The sequence below is a fragment of the Triturus cristatus genome, chromosome 7 (assembly GCF_964204655.1).
Source record: "Triturus cristatus chromosome 7, aTriCri1.1, whole genome shotgun sequence".
Lineage (NCBI taxonomy): Eukaryota > Metazoa > Chordata > Amphibia > Caudata > Salamandridae > Triturus > Triturus cristatus.
This window is the reverse complement of record NC_140590.1, coordinates 1,667,450,371-1,667,477,452: the sequence shown is the minus strand read 5'-3', so window position 1 is coordinate 1,667,477,452 and position 27,082 is coordinate 1,667,450,371. Positions and strand designations below refer to the sequence as shown.

Here is a 27,082-nt window from a genome sequence, read left to right as displayed (position 1 = left end):
CAGTCTCACGCCAGTTGTATAGTAGTAGTCTTATACTACCAACAGCACTCTCACCCCCCTCTCAGACCAGATGTTACATTCACCTGAAGCATTCTCACGCCAGTTGTATAGTAGTAGTCTTATACTACCAACAGCACTCTCACCCCCCTCTCAGACTAGCTTTTACACTCCACTAGAAGCAGTCTCACGCCAGTTGTATAGTAGTAGTCTTATACTACCAACAGCACTCTCACCCCCCTCGCAGACCAGCTTTTAGACTCCACTAGAAGCAGTCTCACGCCAGTTGTATAGTAGTAGTCTTATACTACCAACAGCACTCTCACACCCCTTGCAGACCAAATGTTACATTCACCTGAAGCATTCTCACGCCAGTTGTATAGTAGTAGTCTTATACTACCAACAGCACTCTCACCCCCCTCTCAGACCAGATGTTACATTCACCTGAAGCAGTCTCACGCCAGTTGTATAGTAGTTGTCTTATACTACCAACAGCACTCTCACACCCCTTGCAGACCAGATTTTACATTCACCATAAGAATTCTCACGCCAGTTGTATAGTAGTAGTCTTATACTACCAACAGCACTCTCACCCCCCTCGCAGACCAGCTTTTAGACTCCACTAGAAGCAGTCTCACGCCAGTTGTATAGTAGTAGTCTTATACTACCAACAGCACTCTCACCCCCCTCGCAGACCAGCTTTTAGACTCCACTAGAAGCAGTCTCACGCCAGTTGTATAGTAGTAGTCTTATACTACCAACAGCACTCTCACACCCCTTGCAGACCAGATTTTACATTCACCTGAAGCATTCTCACGCCAGTTGTATAGTAGTAGTCTTATACTACCAACAGCACTCTCACCCCCCTCTCAGACCAGATGTTACATTCACCTGAAGCATTCTCACGCCAGTTGTATAGTAGTAGTCTTATACTACCAACAGCACTCTCACCCCCCTCTCAGACTAGCTTTTACACTCCACTAGAAGCAGTCTCACGCCAGTTGCATAGTAGTAGTCTTATACTACCAACAGCACCCTCACCCCCCTCTCAGACCAGATGTTACATTCACCTGAAGCATTCTCACACCAGGTGCATAGTACTACTCTTATACTACCAACAGCACTCTCACACCCCTTGCAGACCAGATGTTACATTCACCTGAAGCATTCTCACGCCAGTTGTATAGTAGTAGTCTTATACTACCAACAGCACTCTCACCCCCCTCGCAGACCAGCTTTTAGACTCCACTAGAAGCAGTCTCACGCCAGTTGTATAGTAGTAGTCTTATACTACCAACAGCACTCTCACCCCCCTCGCAGACCAGCTTTTAGACTCCACTAGAAGCAGTCTCACGCCAGTTGTATAGTAGTAGTCTTATACTACCAACAGCACTCTCACACCCCTTGCAGACCAAATGTTACATTCACCTGAAGCATTCTCACGCCAGTTGTATAGTAGTAGTCTTATACTACCAACAGCACTCTCACCCCCCTCTCAGACCAGATGTTACATTCACCTGAAGCATTCTCACGCCAGTTGTATAGTAGTAGTCTTATACTACCAACAGCACTCTCACCCCCCTCTCAGACTAGCTTTTACACTCCACTAGAAGCAGTCTCACGCCAGTTGCATAGTAGTAGTCTTATACTACCAACAGCACCCTCACCCCCCTCTCAGACCAGATGTTACATTCACCTGAAGCATTCTCACACCAGGTGCATAGTACTACTCTTATACTACCAACAGCACTCTCACACCCCTTGCAGACCAAATGTTACATTCACCAGAAGCATTCTCACGCCAGTTGTATAATAGTAGTCTTATACTACCAACAGCACTCTCACCCCCTCGCAGACCAGCTTTTACACTCCACTAGAAGCAGTCTCACGCCAGTTGTATAGTAGTAGTCTTATACTACCAACAGCACTCTCACCCCCCTTGCAGACCAGCTTTTAGACTCCACTAGAAGCAGTCTCACGCCAGTTGTATAGTAGTAGTCTTATACTACCAACAGCACTCTCACACCCCTCGCAGACCAGCTTTTAGACTCCACTAGAAGCAGTCTCACGCCAGTTGTATAGTAGTAGTCTTATACTACCAACAGCACTCTCACACCCCTTGCAGACCAAATGTTACATTCACCAGAAGCATTCTCACGCCAGTTGTATAATAGTAGTCTTATACTACCAACAGCACTCTCACCCCCTCGCAGACCAGCTTTTACACTCCACTAGAAGCAGTCTCACGCCAGTTGTATAGTAGTAGTCTTATACTACCAACAGCACTCTCACCCCCCTTGCAGACCAGCTTTTAGACTCCACTAGAAGCAGTCTCACGCCAGTTGTATAGTAGTAGTCTTATACTACCAACAGCACTCTCACACCCCTTGCAGACCAAATGTTACATTCACCTGAAGCATTCTCACGCCAGTTGTATAGTAGTAGTCTTATACTACCAACAGCACTCTCACCCCCCTCGCAGACCAGCTTTTAGACTCCACTAGAAGCAGTCTCACGCCAGTTGTATAGTAGTAGTCTTATACTACCAACAGCACTCTCACCCCCCTCGCAGACCAGCTTTTAGACTCCACTAGAAGCAGTCTCACGCCAGTTGTATAGTAGTAGTCTTATACTACCAACAGCACTCTCACACCCCTTGCAGACCAAATGTTACATTCACCTGAAGCATTCTCACGCCAGTTGTATAGTAGTAGTCTTATACTACCAACAGCACTCTCACCCCCCTCGCAGACCAGCTTTTAGACTCCACTAGAAGCAGTCTCACGCCAGTTGTATAGTAGTAGTCTTATACTACCAACAGCACTCTCACCCCCCTCGCAGACCAGCTTTTAGACTCCACTAGAAGCAGTCTCACGCCAGTTGTATAGTAGTAGTCTTATACTACCAACAGCACTCTCACACCCCTTGCAGACCAAATGTTACATTCACCTGAAGCATTCTCACGCCAGTTGTATAGTAGTAGTCTTATACTACCAACAGCACTCTCACCCCCCTCACAGACCAGCTTTTAGACTCCACTAGAAGCAGTCTCACGCCAGTTGTATAGTAGTAGTCTTATACTACCAACAGCACTCTCACCCCCCTCGCAGACCAGCTTTTAGACTCCACTAGAAGCAGTCTCACGCCAGTTGTATAGTAGTAGTCTTATACTACCAACAGCACTCTCACACCCCTTGCAGACCAAATGTTACATTCACCTGAAGCATTCTCACGCCAGTTGTATAGTAGTAGTCTTATACTACCAACAGCACTCTCACCCCCCTCACAGACCAGCTTTTAGACTCCACTAGAAGCAGTCTCACGCCAGTTGTATAGTAGTAGTCTTATACTACCAACAGCACTCTCACCCCCCTCGCAGACCAGCTTTTAGACTCCACTAGAAGCAGTCTCACGCCAGTTGTATAGTAGTAGTCTTATACTACCAACAGCACTCTCACACCCCTTGCAGACCAAATGTTACATTCACCTGAAGCATTCTCACGCCAGTTGTATAGTAGTAGTCTTATACTACCAACAGCAATCTCACACCCCTTGCAGACCAGATTTACATTCACCAGAAGCATTCTCATGCCTTTTGTATAGTAGTAGTCTTATACTACCAACAGCACTCTCACCCCCCTCTCAGACCAGATGTTACATTCACCTGAAGCATTCTCACGCCAGTTGTATAGTAGTAGTCTTATACTACCAACAGCACTCTCACCCCCCTCTCAGACTAGCTTTTACACTCCACTAGAAGCAGTCTCACGCCAGTTGCATAGTAGTAGTCTTATACTACCAACAGCACTCTCACCCCCCTCTCAGACCAGATGTTACATTCACCTGAAGCATTCTCACACCAGGTGCATAGTACTACTCTTATACTACCAACAGCACTCTCACACCCCTTGCAGACCAGATGTTACATTCACCAGAAGCATTCTCACGCCAGTTGTATATTAGTAGTCTTATACTACCAACAGCACTCTCACACCCCTTGCAGACCAGCTTTTACACTCCACTAGAAGCAGTCTCACGCCAGTTGTATAGTAGTAGTCTTCTACTACCAACAGCACTCTCACCCCCTCGCAGACCAGCTTTTACACTCCACTAGAAGCAGTCTCACGCCAGTTGTATAGTAGTAGTCTTATACTACCAACAGCACTCTCACCCCCCTCGCAGACCAGCTTTTAGACTCCACTAGAAGCAGTCTCACGCCAGTTGTATAGTAGTTGTCTTATACTACCAACAGCACTCTCACACCCCTTGCAGACCAGATTTTACATTCACCATAAGCATTCTCACGCCAGTTGTATAGTAGTAGTCTTATACTACCAACAGCACTCTCACACCCCTTGCAGACCAAATGTTACATTCACCTGAAGCATTCTCACGCCAGTTGTATAGTAGTAGTCTTATACTACCAACAGCACTCTCACCCCCCTCTCAGACCAGATGTTACATTCACCTGAAGCATTCTCACGCCAGTTGTATAGTAGTAGTCTTATACTACCAACAGCACTCTCACCCCCCTCTCAGACTAGCTTTTACACTCCACTAGAAGCAGTCTCACGCCAGTTGCATAGTAGTAGTCTTATACTACCAACAGCACCCTCACCCCCCTCTCAGACCAGATGTTACATTCACCTGAAGCATTCTCACACCAGGTGCATAGTACTACTCTTATACTACCAACAGCACTCTCACACCCCTTGCAGACCAGATGGTACATTCACCAGAAGCATTCTCACGCCAGTTGTATAGTAGTAGTCTTATACTACCAACAGCACTCTCACACCCCTTGCAGACCAGCTTTTTCACTCCACTAGAAGCAGTCTCACGCCAGTTGTATAGTAGTAGTCTTCTACTACCAACAGCACTCTCACCCCCTCGCAGACCAGCTTTTACACTCCACTAGAAGCAGTCTCACGCCAGTTGTATAGTAGTAGTCTTATACTACCAACGGCACTCTCACCCCCCTTGCAGACCATCTTTTAGACTCCACTAGAAGCAGTCTCACGCCAGTTGTATAGTAGTTGTCTTATACTACCAACAGCACTCTCACACCCCTTGCAGACCAGATTTTACATTCACCATAAGCATTCTCACGCCAGTTGTATAGTAGTAGTCTTATACTACCAACAGCACTCTCACCCCCCTCGCAGACCAGCTTTTAGACTCCACTAGAAGCAGTCTCACGCCAGTTGTATAGTAGTAGTCTTATACTACCAACAGCACTCTCACACCCCTTGCAGACCAGCTTTTACACTCCACTAGAAGCAGTCTCACGCCAGTTGTATAGTAGTAGTCTTATACTACCAACAGCACTCTCACACCCCTTGCAGACCAGCTTTTACACTCCACTAGAAGCAGTCTCACGCCAGTTGTATAGTAGTAGTCTTATACTACCAACAGCACTCTCACCCCCCTCGCAGACCAGCTTTTACACTCCACTAGAAGCAGTCTCACGCCAGTTGTATAATAGTAGTCTTATACTACCAACAGTACTCTCACACCCCTCGCAGACCAGCTTTTACACTCCACTAGAAGCAGTCTCACGCCAGTTGTATAGTAGTAGTCTTATACTACCAGCAGCACTCTCACCCCCCTCTCAGACCATCTTTTACACTCCACTAGAAGCAGTCTCACACAAGTTGCATAGTAGTAGTCTTATACTACCAACAGCACTCTCACCCCCCTCTCAGACCAGATGTTACATTCACCTGAAGCATTCTCACACCAGGTGCATAGTACTACTCTTATACTACCAACAGTACTCTCACACCCCTCGCAGACCAGCTTTTACACTCCACTAGAAGCAGTCTCACGCCAGTTGTATAGTAGTAGTCTTATACTACCAGCAGCACTCTCACACCCCTTGCAGACCAGCTTTTACACTCCACTAGAAGCAGTCTCACGCCAGTTGTATAGTAGTAGTCTTATACTACCAACAGCACTCTCACCCCCCTCGCAGACCAGCTTTTAGACTCCACTAGAAGCATTGTCACACTTATCTCACAGTAGTAGTCATACTACCAACAACATTCCCGCAACCCTTCAGAGCAGCAGTCACACACTACCAGAAACACTCACACCCCTCACATTCTGGTTGTCAATACTAACAAGAGTACAAACCTCAAAATGTGGCTGTTTTTTCACACCCATCACAGACAAACAGTAACACACTGCAGAGAGCACGGTCATACCACTCGCAGAGCAGCAGTTTCAGACCACTGACATCACTCTTGCAGCCCTCAAAAAGTAGCAGCCCACTTACAACCCCCACGAACTAGCAGCAAAGCAAGCCAATAGGTGTGGCTGTTAACTGAATCTACGTGTTCATTGATTGGCGAGTTTGTGGTGTTGTGCACTGGTGAGTTGGTGAATACAAGAATGATTTAATGGCTGGACGAATAGATATATGAGTAGAAAGATGAATGTCTGAGTGCATGATAAGGGATTGAGTGAATTGACAGATATATAAGTAACTACATGGATGGGATCATTAGGGCACTTTTATTTGTAAGGCAGACCTCTTGGCTTTGCCAATGATTGATTCACCTTTTTGGTGTTTTCGTGTGCCAGACAACGATGTTTCCTTGTGCATGCTTGTACCATTGCATTACTGCACACTTTTTTTGTAATGTCTGGATTTCATCTCACATTGGTAGTGCCAGATTACCCCCACTGAACATAGAAGTCATCCCTGTCTTATGCCACTGTGCTTGGAGTGGGCGAGTGGCTTGTAGCTTATTAGCTCTTGCTGCCCCAGAACTCCCCTCAGTCTGCTACGAGGCAAAACCAATGAGTGAATAAGGTATGGGTGGAAACACTCTCCTCCAACCTATGGGTGGCTCACGTTGCAGGGCAGTGATATGCGGAGCCTACGGACGACTATCAGTAATGGGTTTGACAAGTCACAATGCAGAGACTGTGCCCCAGACACCGCTACATGAAAAAGTGCCTATTTGTTGCAGGTCCTTCCACTCATAATGATTGCTCTTTGCAGAGTTGTTGTATTATTGTGTTTTTTTGGAAAGTTCAGACACATGGATGATTACTACTCACACCAGCCTAAAGTCACTAGATTTCAGACAGGAGTCATAGATGAATGTGCAAAACATCCTAAACTAAAGCTCTGAGTCATGTGTGTATATTTAAGGAGCTTTGTATCCTTCAGTTCACACTACAATAGGACACGGCACACCGCCTCGTCTCAGTATGCCTGCACCGCCTCCAGAAGTCAGCATCTTCACTCCATGGTCTACACTCGCACTCCATGACCTGTACTACTTCTCCAGACTGGGACTTTATACATATATTACCATGCTTCAGAAATTACTTTCTAAGTTATGGGCCTCGACTGTTACGGATTCCTCTTCTAAAACCTTCACTTAGTGGTTACTTTGTGCTGGTGGTTGCCGATGGACACTACCATCACTTATTTCAGGGGACCAGGGTTCTTTGGCTCCTCTTGCACTGTCCCAATCTCTCTCTGCACAGTCGAAACAGCAGATTAGTCCTTCGTTTATTTCCAGCAGACATAGAAATAGAAGTACAGCCAGTACACTGCATAGGCAGCACTTCATCTATAACCAGGACCACAATGCAAATAAAAGTAGAATTATTACTCTCTCTCGCTTGTTTGCTGTGCATGTTGCTCACTGGCCAGGCTGACTGTACAGCTAATGGGCGGACAGCTGGTAGAGGTGGTCAGTGACTCAGGGCTGTAGTGATACTGTAGGTGAGACCAGCCTCCCTGCCTACTCTCATTACCTCCTCAGAAACATTATGAGGATGGCACATATTTTTAAATAAATTAAGGGCTGGATGAACTCAAACTCTGTAACCATCCGGCTTCCCCTGGAGGCTAGAATACAGCTCAAGCTAGCATGCATCATGCACAAAGCTTTATACTCTAACTCCCCCGCATATCTTGCACAGAAAATTGTGATCTCTGGAGGAATCAGAAACTCCCGATCGGCCAGAGACCTCTTGCTCCAACCTGCATGTTTTCGGGAAAAAAAAAACCTTACAATCGGGCCTTCTCTGGGGCTGCTCCAAGAATATGGAACTCTCTCCCACCCGACATCAGAAGAATCCCCTCTTTGACTTGCTTCAAAAAGGATGCCAAAACCTTCCTTATGGGTTAATTTCTCGTTTAAATTTTGCCTCAACCACCACTATGGCCCTGATCTATGGCCGTCCATTGCCTCCCTTCGGACTACCTAGTCACCCCATCAGAAACTTGGAGCCTGGTCTTGAATAATTGTAAACGTAATCTGTAAATATGTTCTCTCATCTTGAGTAATTGGTTATGTAAACTGTAAATACGTGCCCTTCTTTCCCTTATGTACCCTGCACCCTGCCCCCCTACTACTGGATCTGTTACTGGTTAATTCCAAGCCTCTCTGTATATTGCTTTGCTCTCCTGTAAAGTGCTCTGATACCCTAACGGGTCAAGTTCGCGCTCTATAAAACACTTAAATAAATAATTAGAAAAACCATAGCCTAGGAGGCAATCTTTGGTGAGTGCAGTGTGTGTTGGTATGGACAGTGTATGTGCAACGCATCCAAATGTAGAAGAGAGGGGGCAAGCTGGTGGAAGAGATTGAAGCAGTGTCTAGCTGGACTGTGCCTGTCTGATCTGACAGGAGCCAGTGGAGCTGTGACTGCGGTAGTAGGATTCAGACAGGGGTGGATGCATGGACATCAATTCACCAAAATGCGAGGGGTAGCGGTGACATCACACTTCCCTTGACCTTCACTTTCACTCACACACACATGCTTACATGTACACACACATTCACACTAACACACACACTCGCACATAAACACACTGTGAACCCCAAATACGCACACATTTATTTAAAAGCATTTTTGCATACCTCAGCTGCTAGAGAGGGTAATGTTTCAGCTAAGTGAACTCAAATTTTACAACACTAATAGGAAAAATATTACATATGTATGTGTGTGTGTATATGTATGAAATCCACTATGAGTGTAATAATACGATTGACAGAATACAAAGAGAGTGTAGCCCCAACTAACGTCCATAAGAACGAGATGCCACTGTGTTCCTGGCACTGATGTTGCCACCTCTGAGGCCAGGGGTCTCAAAGACAGTGCTAGAAATAGCAAGGAGAAAGTCAGTGGTCGCGACTGCGACCTGTAAATTACGTCCATGGGTGGATGCTAGGGGTAGAGGGATTTAGTCAAAACGGACGCCTCGCAGCAAGTAGGAGCACAAAGGAAACGATGAGTTTCAAAGTCTACCGAGCGCCAGTGTGAACTAGACTTGTGCATGCTCTTACTGCAAACAGAAGGTCACTGCCACTCTTTAACTTCTAGATAGAAAACTGAACCTGTGGAACACTAAGAGCAAAGTAGTGAAATTCAGGACCAGATGTACAACGCATTTTACCAGTTGCAAACGGCCCATTGGGCTGTTTGCGACCGTTCAAATGCCTTTTTAAATGTACAACGCTCTGTTTTGCAAGTCGGTAATCTATTACCATCTCGCAAAATAGGGTTTGCGAAGTGCTATTAGGAAGGGGTGTGCTAAGGGTATCCCTTCCTAATAGCGAGTCGCACTGGTATGTAGGATTGTTTTGCGACCGTGATTGCGGTTGAAAAACATTTGCAGTTTACCACCAATTTCAAATTGGGGGTAAGCCATATGCACACAGGAAAGGGTCCCTACGAGACCCCTTCCTCTTTGTGAATGGGGGCTTCAACATTTTTTCAGAGCAGGCAGTGGTCCCACAGACCACTGTTTTCAAAAAATGAAAAGAGAACATTTCCTTTTTATTTCTGAAAAGTATACTCGTTTTCCTTTAAGAAAAAATGGGTTGTATCTTTTTTTTAAAAAAATGCTTTATTTAAAAAGCAGTCACAGACATGGTGGTCTGCTGACCCCAGCAGGCAAACCTCCTTGTGAGTGCCGGCCATTCCCCATGGGTCGCATATTGTGACCTGCCTCATGAATATTAATGAGGCAGTTCCCTTGTGACCCATTTGGGAATAACAAAAGGTGTCTCAGACGCTGTTATACATCCGGTTTTGCAATTTGCAAATTACAAACCCTGATGGCCATATATCTGGCCCTGAGCTCCCGACAGTTCCCAGTCACTTCAACCCTTGGATATATGGAAGCTTGATTTTTCTAATTACTGGTCAGGTGTTCAACATCACATCTGTGCTTATTATAATAACTCATCTGTATATCCCAACCCCTATCTTTGAGGATCTCAGGTCCCTGACCCTGACATTTGGCATTAGTGGTCTAGCCTTGTGTTTAGCATTTGTCATCGCTATAATGCAGTGCACATATTTCACTCAGCATCCCCGATTCCTCCATGACAGCCTCAGGGCTTACCACAAAGGATACCTTCGAAAATATATTTAAAAAAATCACATTATACCTTTTTCACCAGAGCGACCTCGACTTGATATTCGTATTTTAGAAAAGTAAATTTTAGGTTGCTAGTTGTATTGAAAATTGCTGTGATGCTATGCTTGACCAATCACTTTGATCAGTTATTTGTAAGAATTTGAAATATTTATTTTCTTATCACCCCTTCCTACAACCAAAAAAAGTGGAAAGGAAAGAGAAACACCACTCCAGATGAGGCATATCTGCCACCTGATGCTTTGTTACCATGGCAGCAACACCAGGACGCCAATGGACTCCGTCGACAAAAGAGAGACTGGGTGATCCCGCCCATCAACGTACCTGAAAATTCACGCGGGCCCTTCCCGGAGCAGCTTGTCAGGGTGAGTTCCAAGAATACGTCTTAGCCATCCCTAAAAAAGCTCTGTGAAAGAAAGTGGTGTGTCCCATGAAGAGTTTAGCAAAGGTGATCTTGCCTACAGGTAAAATTACACAACTTGTCAAAGTCCCTAAAAGACTGTATGAGCAAGACGGAGTCACGAGTTGAGTTCTGCTCTTAGAGGCTGGGTAGGTGGTAGATCAGTCTCATGTAAGGTTTGTGGGGCATTGGAAAGTCTCAGAATCTGCTCTGTTGCATAGTTCCTGGCTAGAAGCAGTCCAATTCAATGAAAAAAAATGTGTGAAAATGTAATGAAATTATTCGAAGTAAGTAAAATAGGTGGGTTAACATAGGAATCGACAGAAGAGATTCTAAAAAACACAAATGAATGTTTTTAGATAAATGCCAAAAATAATGAGAAAAGTAAATCAAAAGGCATCCTGGGCATTTATATCCAGTATTCCTAAACATATAAAAAAAGCAAGTTAGTTGGAATAGGCCGGTCCTCTGTCCTCCCTTGCAAAGACCTCTCTTTAGTTACATGACCGAGTAGCTACTCTGTATCTTGATGCCGGGGTATCCGCACCCTCTCTCACCTTCCTAGAAGTCACGTTGATGTTTGTACATCTGTCAGTACACAAGGGGAGGGTACTCTCCGTTGGAATGGACAGGTGCCACTAGAGAGAGGGTGGTAGTTTAATCTCCAAAGATACAGATAGGAAATACCGTAAGTGTTGACACCTGAGGGCAGAGACGAACGCCTGCGTGGTTGGTGGGGATTGAGGGAGGGGGAGGGACTCTATAATTTTCATAGTGTTTAAGGGTAGAGGTTTTTGTTATGCAGATTATTGGTTTGTGGGATGCTTAGATCTTGGAGGATTTCCATGGCCCTGCGATAGGTATTGTATGATTGGAGGGGGGCTTGTGATTAGGTTACAAGGTGTATAGTGAAACCAATTTTGTAAGGATTTATAAGTGGTTGTGCAAAAAATCAATAAACTACGTTTAAAAAAATAAATAAAAAAATAGGAAATACCGTAAGTGTTCCCTGGAATATGGTTGAGGCCATCCTGGTTTACAGGGACCAAGATGAGACCCGATGATGGAGCATGACACCAATCGCGTGTATGAGGGTCTAACTAATTAACCTATCATTATCCCTGATGGTTTCTCCTATCTGTACTATCTCCTATCCTAAATGGGATCTAGTAATTGGGAGGTAGGATACGTTTGGTGTTGTTGATTAATGCAGGGAGATGATATCCTATGTCTCACTGAAAACCTCATTCCCATCCCCAGAAAAACCCCGGAATGCAATCCAGGTCTAAGGGCCTGATCTGGATTTCGGCAGACGGGTTGCCCTATCACAAAGTGACGGATATCCCATCTGCCAAAATATAAATCCTATAATATCCTATGGTATTTATATTTCCATATATTCGTCACCATTATGACGGAGTAACTCGTCCGCCGAAATCTAATTCGGGCCCTTAGTGTAGAAATGTTATTTGTCCATGTTATGCAGGTCATTCAATAGCTGTTTTACAAATGCTGTATATTGTTCGGTATTTTGGTTATGTTACTGCATTTTCAAGACATGTGTTGTATGTTTGTGAAGAAATGGTTTGATGTGTATGTGTTTAGCACAGAGAATTTGTTTGCTTGCCCCTTATGTGTCAGCTTCAAACAGACTCATATCAAGGCACAGATTTGTTTTCCTTTCCATTCCTGAATTTGGCAGTGTCCAGCAGCCTCATCATTCTGCAAATGAGAGTGGCTATAGGCGGCCATTTAAAGTACATACCTAACCACTGGAGTGGTGGCGCCCCAGCTGCCGGGTTCTGTATTTCAGCTGGTGCAAGTACACAGTAGAGAACTCCAGAGGTCCATGGGCGAGGCCTCAGACATTGCCTTCTATGGCTGATGTTTAGAGTAGAGTGCGATGGGCCAGACCATTGATAACGACGAAGCATAAACTCGCTTTTCCAGTGAAAATTTAGCACCCCAATTCCTTCTCAGAGGGGAGGGACCACTCTGTGGTCTATCTTGCCCCGTTAGAAAACACCAAATTGCAACCCCTCAAAAATTATCAATTATTTTAACTATTAAATGCAATTACCACAGCTTCTTCATGTACACCTCCAGCTACTCCAACCTGCACCATAGGTCCTCCCAGAAGTCTAGAGAAACCAGAGCCATTTCCCGCCTTTTAGCCCCGTGGCACGGGGAGCAAATGTCATTGGCTGCAAACTGCACATTATATTAGAACATACATTTTCTCCTGAATGGGATTGAAAGTGAGCTGGGTTGTTACCCTGTCCAACTCTGTAAATACTAAAGCTGTGACATAATCCTTTCAGGATAAGGAAGAGGCTGTTTGCCAATTTTGCACTTTGTCTTCCAGCTCACGCCCACCCTCCCCCCACTCTGGAAGATGGGCTCAACCGCCTTCCATGGGTTCATGTCACGGTTGCCTTTTCTTCCACATTCAGATTTCTTCCCGCCTTTGCGGCTTTGTAAAGAGACATTAGCAAGGTTCCCTGGGGTTCTGCAATTCTTTTTTTCTTTTACTCCTAGAAATAATGGCTGGCGTCCTTTGTCTTTTTCTACAGCGTATTATTTGCTATTGTATTTGCTTCAAAGAAACCAATTTCTGCTGTTGAACCACGGAAGTTGTTTGCTTTTGTTATATTTGAGAGCGCTTGTGCACGCGCATACTTCAAGCGTTCCTGGGTCACAATGTTAGGGTGCGCTTCATCCAAAGGTGTCTGGCATATGAGAAGCCCAGAGCAAGGAATGCATTTTAATAAATCCTGAAGTTTTTGCTTTTTATATGGTCTCATTTGTAAATCACTAATCTCAGAAAATAAAAAATAATCATCAATAAAAAATACAAATATAGATCAATCCAGAGAAATTGGTTTAGGTCAGCCCTCTTCATCTACTGGTCTCGTTACCTGTCACTCACATTTGCTTCCACCCACTACAGGATGCAACAAGGGACAATGGTCAGCCCTCTTCAGCCATTGGCTCTCTTGCACTGGGATTTTCTCCTGGTCTCATGTGCATTTTACCCCAAAAGAAGCACAATTCAGTGTCAATTCTGGCGGGCGAATATTTACCAATGCTTTTTTTCTTTCCATTCATTGTCGTTTTTATTCTTTTAGTAATACTTGTATACTTAAACTAATTCCCAGTTTACCTCAATTCAAATTCAATATATATTTTTTATTGCACGAATAAGAATAATATTTTCCTGTCACAGGCATAATAATGAAAAAGGGATTCTATAGGTTTTAAGTGCACCTGGCTGCCTGGAAGCACCCCTTCTGTTTTATTAAAATTATATGCGATGCAAAAATGTATTCCCAGTATATGGCTGGCTGCCACGTTCAGGCCTTTTCATATATTCTTTTTTTTGTTTTTTTTTTGCACATGCTTTCCATAAAAGTAAAAACAAAATAACAATTGCACCAGTTTCCTCAGACAAAACGTGCTCATTTTGCAAATGTCTGTTAAATTATGCAAAGGCCTGAGTTTGCCTCAGCCTGCACCTGATTATGTTAAAATGTTAAACCCCATCTCTGTAGTAACCGCACATGAGTGGCATTAATGATCCATAGGTCAGGCCTAATGATGTCTACATTTGATTTGTTCAAATATAATAAGCAAACACCAAACATGCCTAGTACATGGGCTCTTACTGCAAGATATTTAAATTTGGTGCTCTATGGAGAACTGACCTTTTTTCCCCATGGGCAATATTTCTGTAATGTTGCTGTCTCTTACCTGCCCCAAACATCCACATTGGGCCTGTTGGTCAGTGTATCAAATGTAAGCTGTCTTAATTACTACACAAAATTTATAATTCCATTATAGTGGCAGCTATCTTCATAAAAATTACAAGTTGTATGCAATTTGCTTTTAAATAAACACAGTTCATATTTATTTGGAGGCATTGTGTTACTAAATATTAACTTTATAAGCGTTTTTAGATTGCTGCTCAAACTGAATGCACAGACAAAAATAGTTGAACCCCTGGGAATACCTCATTGGCGATTGTGTGACACCCACCCCTACCCCCCAGTGAGATCAGTGGAGCCTACAAAGTAAGGGCAGCTTCCACAAATCAGGCTAATAAAGTAAGACCTATTATTACCTTCAACACAGACTGAGTCAGGACTGTGACATTATAGAGATCCTGTTAACCCTGGTGAAGGCCCAAGACCCTCCTGTGCTTTAAAAAGGGCTGAAACATGTTTGTTAGAAGAATGAGGGAAACATTATATCCCCGCTCATTTGTCATTGTCTTTAAACGCTGCTCGGTGTCCTCTTTAATAAAGAGATATCTTTTGGGTGTACACTGAGCTAGTTTTATGAACCAATCTGGATCCCTCACCTACCCAGACCTAAAAAGTCTTTAGCATCTCCTTCTTCTTGAAGCATGCCACAATAAGGTTGGTAACGATTTTCCATCCATTTTTATGAGGCCCACGTTAGGACTTTAACAGTTACTAAATTGATTTATTGTTCCTTCACTTCCATACTTTTTGTGTACATTATTACAGCCATGGATAAGTTCTGTCAGTGAGTTAATTCTTCTTTCTCTCTCGTGATAGAGAGAGTCTAAAATTCCAACCAGACCTCGATAATGAAAATAGCGGATGCTTGAGATTGTGAAAAGCACTGTTACCAAGCAAAGGGTTCAGAAGAGAAAGTTACTATCACCAAACCATAAAACCAGTATCAAACTTCACTATAATAAAGCATAAATTCAGCGGCATGCAGCACTGCAGCCAAGCCATAAGACCATCCGCAAACAGCAATGACACCAGTGCGATTCCATACAACATGTTCACAAGCCACATGAATGGAAAGAAAGGGCACCGTTGCAGGACTCTGGCACCATAAACCGACCCAGAAATGTGGTGTACTTCTACAGCGCCAGAGAGAAGGCATTTTGTGAGAAACCATAGAAATGAAATAGAAAATGATGACACCAGGATAAAGAAAAGTCAAAATTATTATTTTTGGGGGATTGAGGTAGCTGGAGAGCAATAATAGAACAAAAATGAATTGAAAATATTTACAGTTTCATTTAATAAAAACAATTTAAATTGAGACATTATGTAAAATGGGAAAGTGTAGGAATTTGAGTGATGATAAAGATGATATATAGGGCTGGGTTCAGAATTAGAGGCTAAATTGAGGATTATGGTTAAGGTAGGCATTTGTATTAGGGTTAGGGTTTGCACAGGTTATGGTTGTGTAAAGCATTAGCGTTAGTTTTAGGGTTACAGTTAGAATTAGCATGAGGGTTTGTGTTGGTGTTAGGATTTGCACAGGATTAAAAAGGAGTTTTAGTGTTAGGGTTAAAGTCACATTTGCAATTAGCATGAGGGTGAGCGTTGGGGTTAGGCTTAGCACAGGGTTAAGATGGGGATAAAGTTAAAGTTACTATTAAGGTTCATGATAGGAGCAGGAGTAGTGTTAGAGTTATAGTTAGGGATAGCGTTAGCGTTAGGGTTACAGTTAGAGTTAGGGTTAGGCTGAGCTTAGGGTTAGATTTAGGATTTAAGATATTTCCACGCTTTATCACCATTATCCAAATTTTGTATTATCCGTTCCGCATTGTATAAAAAATCATGTTAATTGAAAAAGGTCTTCACCCTGAATTCCCGATTCAGGATTTGTCATTATTGTAATTCTTTATCGTAGATTTCTTCCTTTGGACATACATCCAGAGTGTCAGCAGAGAGCAGCTGTGAAAAGCATCATTACTGGCCCTGGCGCACTCATCGCCCGGCTCTAATGCTGTAATGCTCTCTTTGGCTACATCTGGAGATCTTCTCTGCACCAAGAATTGCTTAGATTGCTGCATAAGAACAAAAAATGCTAATTCTGTAAAGAGCCATTTTTTACCACTCCTAAACCTCATAGTGAGGAATTGTCTAATTCCCCTTTCTTAGTCTGCATTATTCACAGGCTCTCAGAAGCCAGGGACTGCAAAGCGGGGGACGGTTTCTGTGAATGGAGGATCCTCTCTCTCTGGCTAAATTGCAGCATTATACCCTGCCATCTGCTTTTAGTTCTTTCCTCAAGTGCATTAGAATTGGCAAACGTCTTTTAGGAGCCGCTCAGGCGGATTCAGAGTGTCTGCGATTCTCTTCCTAGTACCTTTAAAAGGCCTTCCCTAAAGTAGATGGCATAGAATGCTTGACTAGGCCATTATCATCTCAATGACAATTATTTTTTTACTAAGGATTATAGGTTGTGGAAATGGAAGTAAGACGGCTGAGCGGAGGCATATTAGCTCCTTTTACTGCTTCAAAGTGCGCTGCTCAGCACATGGAGAGCCCGCTGCGGCATGTCATCCCTGCTGGCGGAGAACAAGGCTATGGCTTCTGCTGATGAATTCAGGTGCTTGTTGTGCTGTTTTCACCTCCTGCTCATCGGGCTGCCGCTGCGTCGGGTCTACTGACCGCTGTGATCACCCCTGTGGTGATGGGCAAGCGCTACGTGGAAGCCGAGTCCGTGTTCATTAAATCTAGCTTCTTAATGGGTTGGAAGAGATAAAATGCAGGGGTTGACAGTGATTGGCCTCACCCTTCACTTAACATCATCACCCTCCAATCTCTCTTTGGGTGGTCATTGCCTGCTGTCCGGTGGATCCAACTGTGAATACATGTCTGATGCCCACGCGCAAAGGAGGTCAGGTCAGAGGGGGTTCGCGCTGATAAGCATGAGTGCTCGCACTTTTCAGGCAATAACTAACTGGCGCCAGTTTCTCCACATCTATCTATATTAATCTTTAAAGTTATCCCTGCTTTTAAATTTGATTCAGGGTGCCATGCAGGTGATCTGGTGAATCCAAGTTATTTACTGTATCTGTTCAAGAAGAAAATTACCTTTTTTATTTTTACCTAGTGGTCTTATTTTTTCTTAAAAGTTGAGTCTATCAGCTGGAAGCCCTGCTGTACCATACACTTTGGGCCCCATTCACAAAGGTAAGCTTAGACCTGAAGCATAAGTGACAACCTGAAGTTTAACGTTAGAGTTCAGGTCTATACTTGGACTTCAGGCTTAAGTTTATCTTTGTGATTCAGGCTCTTTATCTCCACCATACATATGGAGACTTCTACAACTGCCATAGTCACCAGGTTTCAGCTACTAAATACACACAAAAGATCATATGAACATTAACTTCCACAGAACTAACACAATGATCTCCGTACCAGCCATAAACCTGACATCTGCGACCGCCTGCTGGTGGAGTGACCCCATTACTCCTTCTCCCCATTGGATAAGGTGCTAAGTGTCTCAACAGGGACCCTGTTCAGCCTCCCTAGGCACAGGCTAACCTTCTACTATTGCCAAAGTCCCTTCTTGCAGCTTACACTAAGCCAGATGCAGCTGACAATCACACCACACTTTCTTGGGCTGCGTTGATGGACTGTTCCTTTAATCTAGTGGGACCTTTTCAGTGAAAGTATATTTCTGTTGCTCTGCATCTTACCGCCTCACTAGAGGTGGATAATTCTTTAATTACTTCGATTTAGTTAAGTGAATTGGGATTTTTGCACTTCACATCAAAGTTTCCAAATTTGCCGTCAGTCTGCATTGGTAAATGTGCCATACCGCTGCTACAGTACTTCTGTTTTATTGATGCACCACTTTCAGGGGCGAATTCCCAAGCTGGGCTGTGCTGATCTTGTTGGGTTCACACACTTTGGAGTACAGGAGCTCCCATGGACACAGCCTTCCAGTCACCTCATTGGGCCTAATTTACAGATAAGAACTACATTTTCATCTGGAGATTTACAAACTCGCATGGGTTTAAGTTGATACATTTTGAAATATTTACCAAGGTTTCCCAATTTACGTCTGATAGCATCTTACTGTCACGAGGTTCTAAGTGTATGTTTGTGAAAACGTAATTACGACCCTCTAGAGGAATTTTCTCATTTGCACTAGTACAGTGTGCATGGAGAAATACCACTGCCTTTTTGCAATGCCATATTTTTACCACCTGAAAAATGTTTTGCCTATGTCAAAATCTCTTCCCCTACGCATCACCATTTTTGGGTTGCTCTCTCACCATGCTCACACTGGAATGAGATTGAGAATACACTCAACCTTACAAGTTTGTGTCTGTCCCCAAACTTTCCAAGAAAACCTTTTGATGTAATGCCTTCTCCTGCACCTTGAGTGGTATTTACTAGTGCTTTAAGTGGGCCAGGTCCTGCCGGTGCTCAGCGCCGGCGGTTCTAACAAGCAAGTGTTGAAACGGGTCCCTAGCGGGTTTCCTTTTTCGCCCTCACCCTTGGTGAAAAAAAAATCTTAACTCTGCAGCAGTGCCACCCTTCACTACCTTAAAGGTAACTTCAAATACACTGGTTATAGGTCTCATCATTTCAAAACTGAAGCATTTTCAATATTCTATACAACAATGCCATAGTTGTTGCTTTTGTTATCTTATGCAGCTAACAGCCATTGACAATGTCAATAGGCCTGGCGTGTTGTAGGTGTAATGTTACTTTTTGTATCGTATATCTGGATGCAATGAAAGAAGCATCAAAATACCAGTCGGGCGGCACACTATACTAAGCCAGGGCCGGACTGGCCGTAGCGGGCACCGGACATTTCTCCGGTGGGCCGCCAGGGTGGGGGCAGTTTTTGGACCCCTGGGGGGCAGTTTTTGTTACAGTGGGCCGGTTTTGCAGCATAGCTGCAATTTCGGCCCCCTGTAACAAAAGCAGCTGCAGTATTTTCCATATACACTACCCCAAACCTCTGCTCCACCTCTCCGCGGCCGGTCTGACTCAATTACCTGGGCTGGTTTGCGTTCCCAGTCCGGCCCTGTGCTAAGCATAGGTTTTTAGCTAATGTGTTTTTAAGCCACACCCTTAAATACAGCGGCCACACCCCTTTGAGAGACCCCCAGTTTTGTCCTCCCACTTCAAGCCCTGGATATGACCGCAGCCGCAAGGTCACTTTTGAAACCACCTTTCAATCGTAAATCAAGTCATGTGTGCGGCTAGGTTGGCCATAGTCTTGGAAGTGTATTTGCCACCTGGGCAAAGTATTTATAACTAGGTTTCACTTCCACAAAGGGCATATGTCAGAGAGTGCTTTAAGTTTGCGAGTATAGAGTGTGACGTAAATTATGTTTGCTTCTAAATGTCCCTCACTCCCCTTCACTCTACAAGATTGCTTAAACAAGAGATTTGTCCCTCATTTCCAGGGCCATGCAAAATCCATTTTGGGCACAAGTGTGAATTTAAGCAAAAACAGAACAGGTAGTAGGGGAAATCTGCGCAGGGAAGGGATTAAGGTAGCTCCAATAGATATCCTGATTAATGCTGATGCTCAAGGGTCACCATACAACGACCACCCCGCATTGTAAACTGTAGGCAAAAGCCCACATAGAATACAAAGTAGACAATTGGCAGCCCGAGCAAATAGCACACAAATAGAAGCAACAAATAAAGTCCAAATATCAGTCCTGGGTATATTCTTCTTGTTTTTATTCCAAGTTTGCAAGGCATCTTTCCATGATATCCATCTTCTTAACAAAGTGGGTTCAAGCCCCAGACCATGCCAACACGTGTTTCGTCCATCCGGCTGTAAGTCATGGACTTCATCAGGGCTAGAACAGAGAAATTTAACCTAATTACATCTCAACACTCAGTTACATACATATGGGGTACGTTACATCCTTTTCCCGTGTAGAGTATACCACTGGTGCGAAAACATAGGAATAAGTGATGCAAACAGGAATGTCTAAGTTACAACAGACGGGGCAACTATCTACTTCCCTTAGAGTCCTGGGAAGTAAAGAAATGTCAAAGGAAGAGAAGCCATAGACAGGCTCACCATTGCAGTGAATATGTGCTCTCAAAGTTATGAAATAGAACGTGCTAATCAACCTAAAAAACCCAAAGAGAAAAAGTTAACACCCATGTGCCAACAATACGTGCCAAGTAAGTGCAAAATACACTTACCAAGATAGCAAAAATTCAAGAGTATCACGTGTTTGAAAATTACGTTGGACAGCTTCCTTTAAGTTCCTAAAAGGTCAAAAACACACAAGCCTTATGCTTCAGGCATGTATCACAATGCGATATAATGTCCAAACTATTAACCCTTATTAGTGATTAGAAAGAGTATTTACGTAGCCATGATACCATAGTGACCATTAATAGGCCATCATGCATATGTGCATTGAACTAATTAAAATACTAGGGAATGACGAAAGAAAATGTGGTTCATACCTAAAATCCTAAAGCGTATCCACTCATCTGTTAGAAGCACGTTTCTCCAATGTAAGTATTAGAAGTTAAAAGTGGTGACAATCAGCCCCATATCCTATAAAAAGAAAAGAAAAAGCAAGAAAACAATCTATCGTGAGCTAAACCTTGGAATTCAATCATCACTCAATTCTCAAAAAGGAGCAAAACGTAACATTCAGTAAGGTTGAAAACTCTTAAAAGTAAACCCCTCATCTAGGAAACAAGATCAATACTATTATAGTTCGCTCAAGTGCTACGACCCCAGTAAACTCAAGCATATTTCTCACAATGATAGGGTCAAGTTCAGAGGAAGCACTAAAGATTAAGACACCACTAAGTTTACTAACGGAAGGTTAAGGTAACTTACACGGTAGTAGAGGCTAGCAGAAGGTAATCCCTGTGCAGGAGCACTACAGCAATGCTATCTCCATACATAAAAGTACTGAGACCACAGGTTTCCACAAGCATACTGGTTCGGTGGAGGGTTTTGATTGAGGAGAGGAAGAAATGGCGCTCAAGCAGGTACGCAATCGATATTACAGATGTGACAAATGAGTACGGTGCTGCCAGGTCAGGGGAAAACAAACCCAAAACAAACCCTGCGAGTGTGTAGGTCAGAACCCACACTGTAGAAATTAGAACAAAGTACTGTGCACACGTTTTTAGTTTGATGGTTTCAGTGTAGAAACCGTTAATCAAGTGTTCCTTATGCAAAAAGAAATATGAAGGTTGACATCAGGATAATCTTTCTGAAGATATTTATATATCAAACCAAATCAAATACAGAATTGAAAAGCCAGCCGACACGTGTTTCGTGTACTACACTGGAACTTTAGACGCAACTACTATTCACCCTTCACTCGGGAGCTGAGGTCTCCCGGTCCCACGGACTGACACGTCTGTTTATTCGTGTTTTCAGACTACTTCTGAAACACCTAGGAAGGACGACCTTTTCCTTCCTACCTATCCTCATTGTTCGATGAAACCGTGGCCGTATCGGGTTGGAATTATCACCGGTACTGCGACTCATGCACCACGATTTTTCCATATTACAGCCCGGAAGAGTCACAATTGTACCGCGTTGTGACGAAACACGTGTCGGCTGGCTTTTCAATTCTGTATTTGATTTGGTTTGATATATAAATATCTTCAGAAAGATTCTCCTGATGTCAACCTTCATATTTCTTTCCGCAAGCATATTAGAGGCGACAAACTGCAGCTAGTCTCCATGTGAATTATTAAACCGGCACAGTCCTCAGTCCAGTAACTCGAGGCGCGCTGGCTACTGTCAAACCTCAATTACTATCTCTAAGCGTGCAGCATAAACTTATCCTATTCTCATATGAGGAGTCTGAAGTGACGGAAATAAAGGACTGGCTAAAAATGAAACAACCAAAAACAGACCACTACATACTACAATTACCTGAATCTGGCATCATGCCTGTGAAGCAGAAAATCCTCGTATCGCATAACGGCGTGCTGAGCAAGCACTATCTTGGTGTGGCCAGTTATATATCCTCTAACTGAAAATCAAAGTCTAAGTCCAAAAGCCAGCGCCATATTGGACAAATGGATTACGTATTTGTATCCTTCATTATCAAACAAAATTCAACGACGCACTCTTTTATGGACACCAAAGAAACCAGTAATTCATTAGCAACCACGTACTTGATAACTGTTTCCGAACAGTATTACATTATAAACTTATAAGAAAAGCCATCATATATCTCCTTGGCAAAATGTTTAACGTCCGACAAGCATAACGTCAGATCACAGTAAACCTCGTGGCTTCACGCACTGTATCGATCCGGTATTTAACGCTATGGCTGCTAGAAATTGTATGAATATCCAACAGTTAAACGTCCGTTAATTGTATACGTTAGGCCAGTCCAAAACGATGTTAAACGTCATAAACGCATGATGCAAACCCCTCATTTGCCACCATTGCAACATAAGGGATAAATCCAACCAATAACCATAATTATGCATGTTCTGTCGGTCCAGATAGATGTTACAAGAAATAGTCCGATAAAAGGAGCCAAGTATAGTGAACTATAGTGACATACCCCTTAAAAGAATAAATTGTTAAGTGACAGAAATGTATAATAGAGAGAAAGCATTAGTACCTAAAGAAAGAATCAAATAAAAATAAAAATAATAGAATTAAAGTTGAGTGAAACGCTGCATATTGACCCATGGTGCCAATCTGACCGTTTAGTAGCAGCCCTATAAGGATACATGCTATCTCCCAACTCTTAGTGGTTTTTCACAGGTTAAATAGTTCCAACATCTGCATAAGTCTAGCTTATTAACATAATACATGTCAGAACCACGCAGAGTACCACTGTCCGATCGCGCTCAATTTGCTCTTTGTTTGGTAAAGATAAATTGCATAAAGAGTTTGGTTATTACGAAAAAACACAGCACCAAATGCACCACTCAATTCATATAATACAAATAAGTCCAAGTCTTCAAAGTCGTACGTATTCCAAAAGGTTCTTCTTTATTGTTCAATTTAAAATGTGAATTTTTTGACTACAGCAAAAGCAGCCGACGCGTTTCGTCCAACTTTGGACTTCTTCAGGGCTGCAACAAATTTATATACACAAAACACAAAAAATAAGTGACATACATAAAGACAGAAGCACAAATAGCACATACAGTACATTTATAAATATTAAAAAAGCATGTTGAACAAAAGCATATTATTATCAAATAGTAACAGGCTCGTATGAGCACATCATAATGCGGCTAAAAAGGCTACAGCGGTAAACTACAACATTACAGTAAAATATTGTATACTATGAAATATCAAATCAATGTTATAGTGAGACATAGGGGCACTCCTCAACATATGTCACATGTTTAGGATGACCCTTAAAACATCATAAGGGAAACGAAGGACTGGAGAAAAAATATCGGTGAAAGAACGAGAAAAAAGGAGAGACGTCACCCAAGTGAGATAAGGAGAAAGCAGACAAGTGAAGGGAAACCAGCTGGTGATGATAAAACCAAGAAATAAGAAAGAGACGAAGACAGCGTCTTTAGCCAGACAAATGCTCAATCTGTACCCACCTAAGAACGTAGGTTGAAATATATGCACATATGGTTCTGATTGGCTCAAATAGAGAGTCTAACACAATCCAGTCGGATATGGTATATCCTTGGTATAAGATTACAGTTCCTGAAAGGGAAAGAAGGTCACATCAGAGGCCCTATGGGGAAACAAGAAAATTCTCCAGAACAATTGTCGTAACGGGGTCAGAGTGTAAACCTACTTACTGTATAGAAAAGGAAATGAATAATACTAATTAGAATTTGGATGTTCAGAAAAGATGTTCCTAAGCCATCAGTGACAAGCCATAGTCGAATGGTGGGTATGAACGTAAATTCCTCCAATGATAAGAACGAATTTGTCTTATCGTGGGATACCTATGAAAAAAGGGGACATGTTTGAGGCATGTTTCTCACGAGGGATGGACGTTTTGCAGTTAGGATAGCGTACTCGACGCATTTGAGGCATCAATTATTGGGTTATTGTTAACCATGGATTTACCCCTTCAGGGTAGCACACTCGACGCATTTGAGGCATCAACTATTTGTTTATTGCTATTCATGGATTTACGTTTAGGGGTGCTCCCCCTCTAACTGGGCTGGGTTTCTTTAACTCCGTTAATGCCTGTTGGTTACTCCTGTGATTAAGAACATCTAGCCGCTTTGCACATCGGTTCCAACCTTTGGAAGTGATCTGTATTTTGGCCACTTAAAGATGGCGGCGGACTTAGGACACACGTTGGTAGAGACCGTTATTTCTCCATACAACCACGCACGCTTCACACACACTCTAGGATGATTAATAGTTTCAGATATTAACCCGGTTCACATTTGGGTATGGACGGCTTATAATGGTCGTGTCTAGAAAAGCAGTTCGTTTTTGTAATAATATATATACTATCTGTATTCTGGCCACTTAAAGATGGCGGCGGACTTAGGACATACGTTGGTGGATACCGTTTTTTCTCCATACAACCACGCACGCTTCACACATACATAGGATGATTAGTAGTTTCAGATATTAACCCGGTTCACACTTAGGTATGGACGGCTTATAATGGTCGTGTCTAGAAAACCAGTTCGTTTTTGTAATAATACATATACTAATTGAATCAAAGTTTCGTTTATTACGGCACTGCTTACAGGTGACCCTACACTATTCTGGGAACTTACATTAGGTGTAATGGAGAGTGTTTCTGCATACTTATGATTATGAATTCCCCGTTAACGTGACGATACGGGTAACGGGTTTACAGGCTTTGTTCATCGTTCCAACATGGCGCCCGGCTGTTCAATACTTTTCCCCTTCGGCTGACGCCAGACCTATGGTTTGGACTCCCGACACATGGGAATTGCTTACAGGTGTTATCTATCTCAGCCTTATACCTCACACTATTTAAACAAGTTTTTCTGACTAGTGGATGTCGCTGTTACCGGACGGGGCGGACGCTTTCCTCTTACTTCGTTCTTGGATACTGAATCGGGTAAGAAGCTTTCTATCATGCCTTCATGGAGGGTCATGGTACATGATGTTAATAGCGCGCTACGGATAGTTTTTGAGGTTATCTTTTATTTAAATAATCGTCACCTCTTGGACACTCCCTATTTGCTAAACGTCGGATTTACAGAATTCTTGGCACTTTTTATCTTGCCTTGCGCAGGATAGGTTTCATTCATGGCTATTACTGACATTGATGTTATTGTTACACACCTTTTTACCCTTGTTCACGTTCTTGACTTTTAAGGAATTTGGCTAGACTCTCTCTGCCTCTTTTCTTTTTTTCTTTTTAACTGCAAAACGTCCATCCCTCATGAGAAACATGCCTCAAACATGTCCCCTTTTTTCATAGGTATCCCACGATAAGACAAATTCGTTCTTATCATTGGAGGAATTTACGTTCATACCCACCATTCGACTATGGCTTGTCACTGATGGCTTAGGAACATCTTTTCCGACTGGATTGTGTTAGACTCTCTATTTGAGCCAATCAGAGCCATATGTGCATATATTTCAACCTACGTTCTTAGGTGGGTACAGATTGAGCATTTGTCTGGCTAAAGACGCTGTCTTCGTCTCTTTCTTATTTCTTGGTTTTATCATCACCAGCTGGTTTCCCTTCACTTGTCTGCTTTCTCCTTATCTCACTTGGGTGACGTCTCTCCTTTTTTCTCGTTCTTTCACCGATATTTTTTCTCCAGTCCTTCGTTTCCCTTATGATGTTTTAAGGGTCATCCTAAACATGTGACATATGTTGAGGAGTGCCCCTATGTCTCACTATAACATTGATTTGATATTTCATAGTATACAATATTTTACTGTAATGTTGTAGTTTACCGCTGTAGCCTTTTTAGCCGCATTATGATGTGCTCATACGAGCCTGTTACTATTTGATAATAATATGCTTTTGTTCAACATGCTTTTTTAATATTTATAAATGTACTGTATGTGCTATTTGTGCTTCTGTCTTTATGTATGTCACATTTTTTTTGTGTTTTGTGTATATAAATTTGTTGCAGCCCTGAAGAAGTCCAAAGTTGGACGAAACGCGTCGGCTGCTTTTGCTGTTGTCAAAAAATTCACATTTTAAATTGAACAATAAAGAAGAACCTTTTGGAATACGTACGACTTTGAAGACTTGGACTTATTTGTATTATATGAATTGAGTGGTGCATTTGGTGCTGTGTTTTTTCATATGTATATTCCAAGTATTGGAACGGCATTGTGCTGGCGGGTGCTAACCAATAGTGCACACTCCTGGTGAATAAATAATTTTTTTCACCTTATTATTATATTGAGTCACTCTTAAATCCGGTGCTGTCTCAGTGGGATTCCGCTAGCCCTGTGGTTTTGACTTAGTTTGGTTATTACCTATACCGAATTCCTAGGCATCAAAGACGACTCAAGATGGCTGCCGTTGCTCAGCGGTCTAGTGTTTCTGAGCAGGAGAGCTATCAGGTACATCCAGG

General features: G+C 42.9%; 1 protein-coding gene across 1 annotated transcript in view; it reads left to right on the top strand.

Annotated features, from left to right (window-relative positions):
* Positions 1-27,082, top strand: part of CDH4 (cadherin 4) — a 1,855,428-nt gene that overhangs the window by 1,142,174 nt on the left and 686,172 nt on the right. Inside the window, exon 4 of the mRNA XM_085619784.1 lies at positions 10,597-10,773. Within this exon, the coding sequence (XP_085475910.1) occupies positions 10,597-10,773 (177 nt within the window). The remainder of the gene's footprint in view (positions 1-10,596; positions 10,774-27,082) is intronic.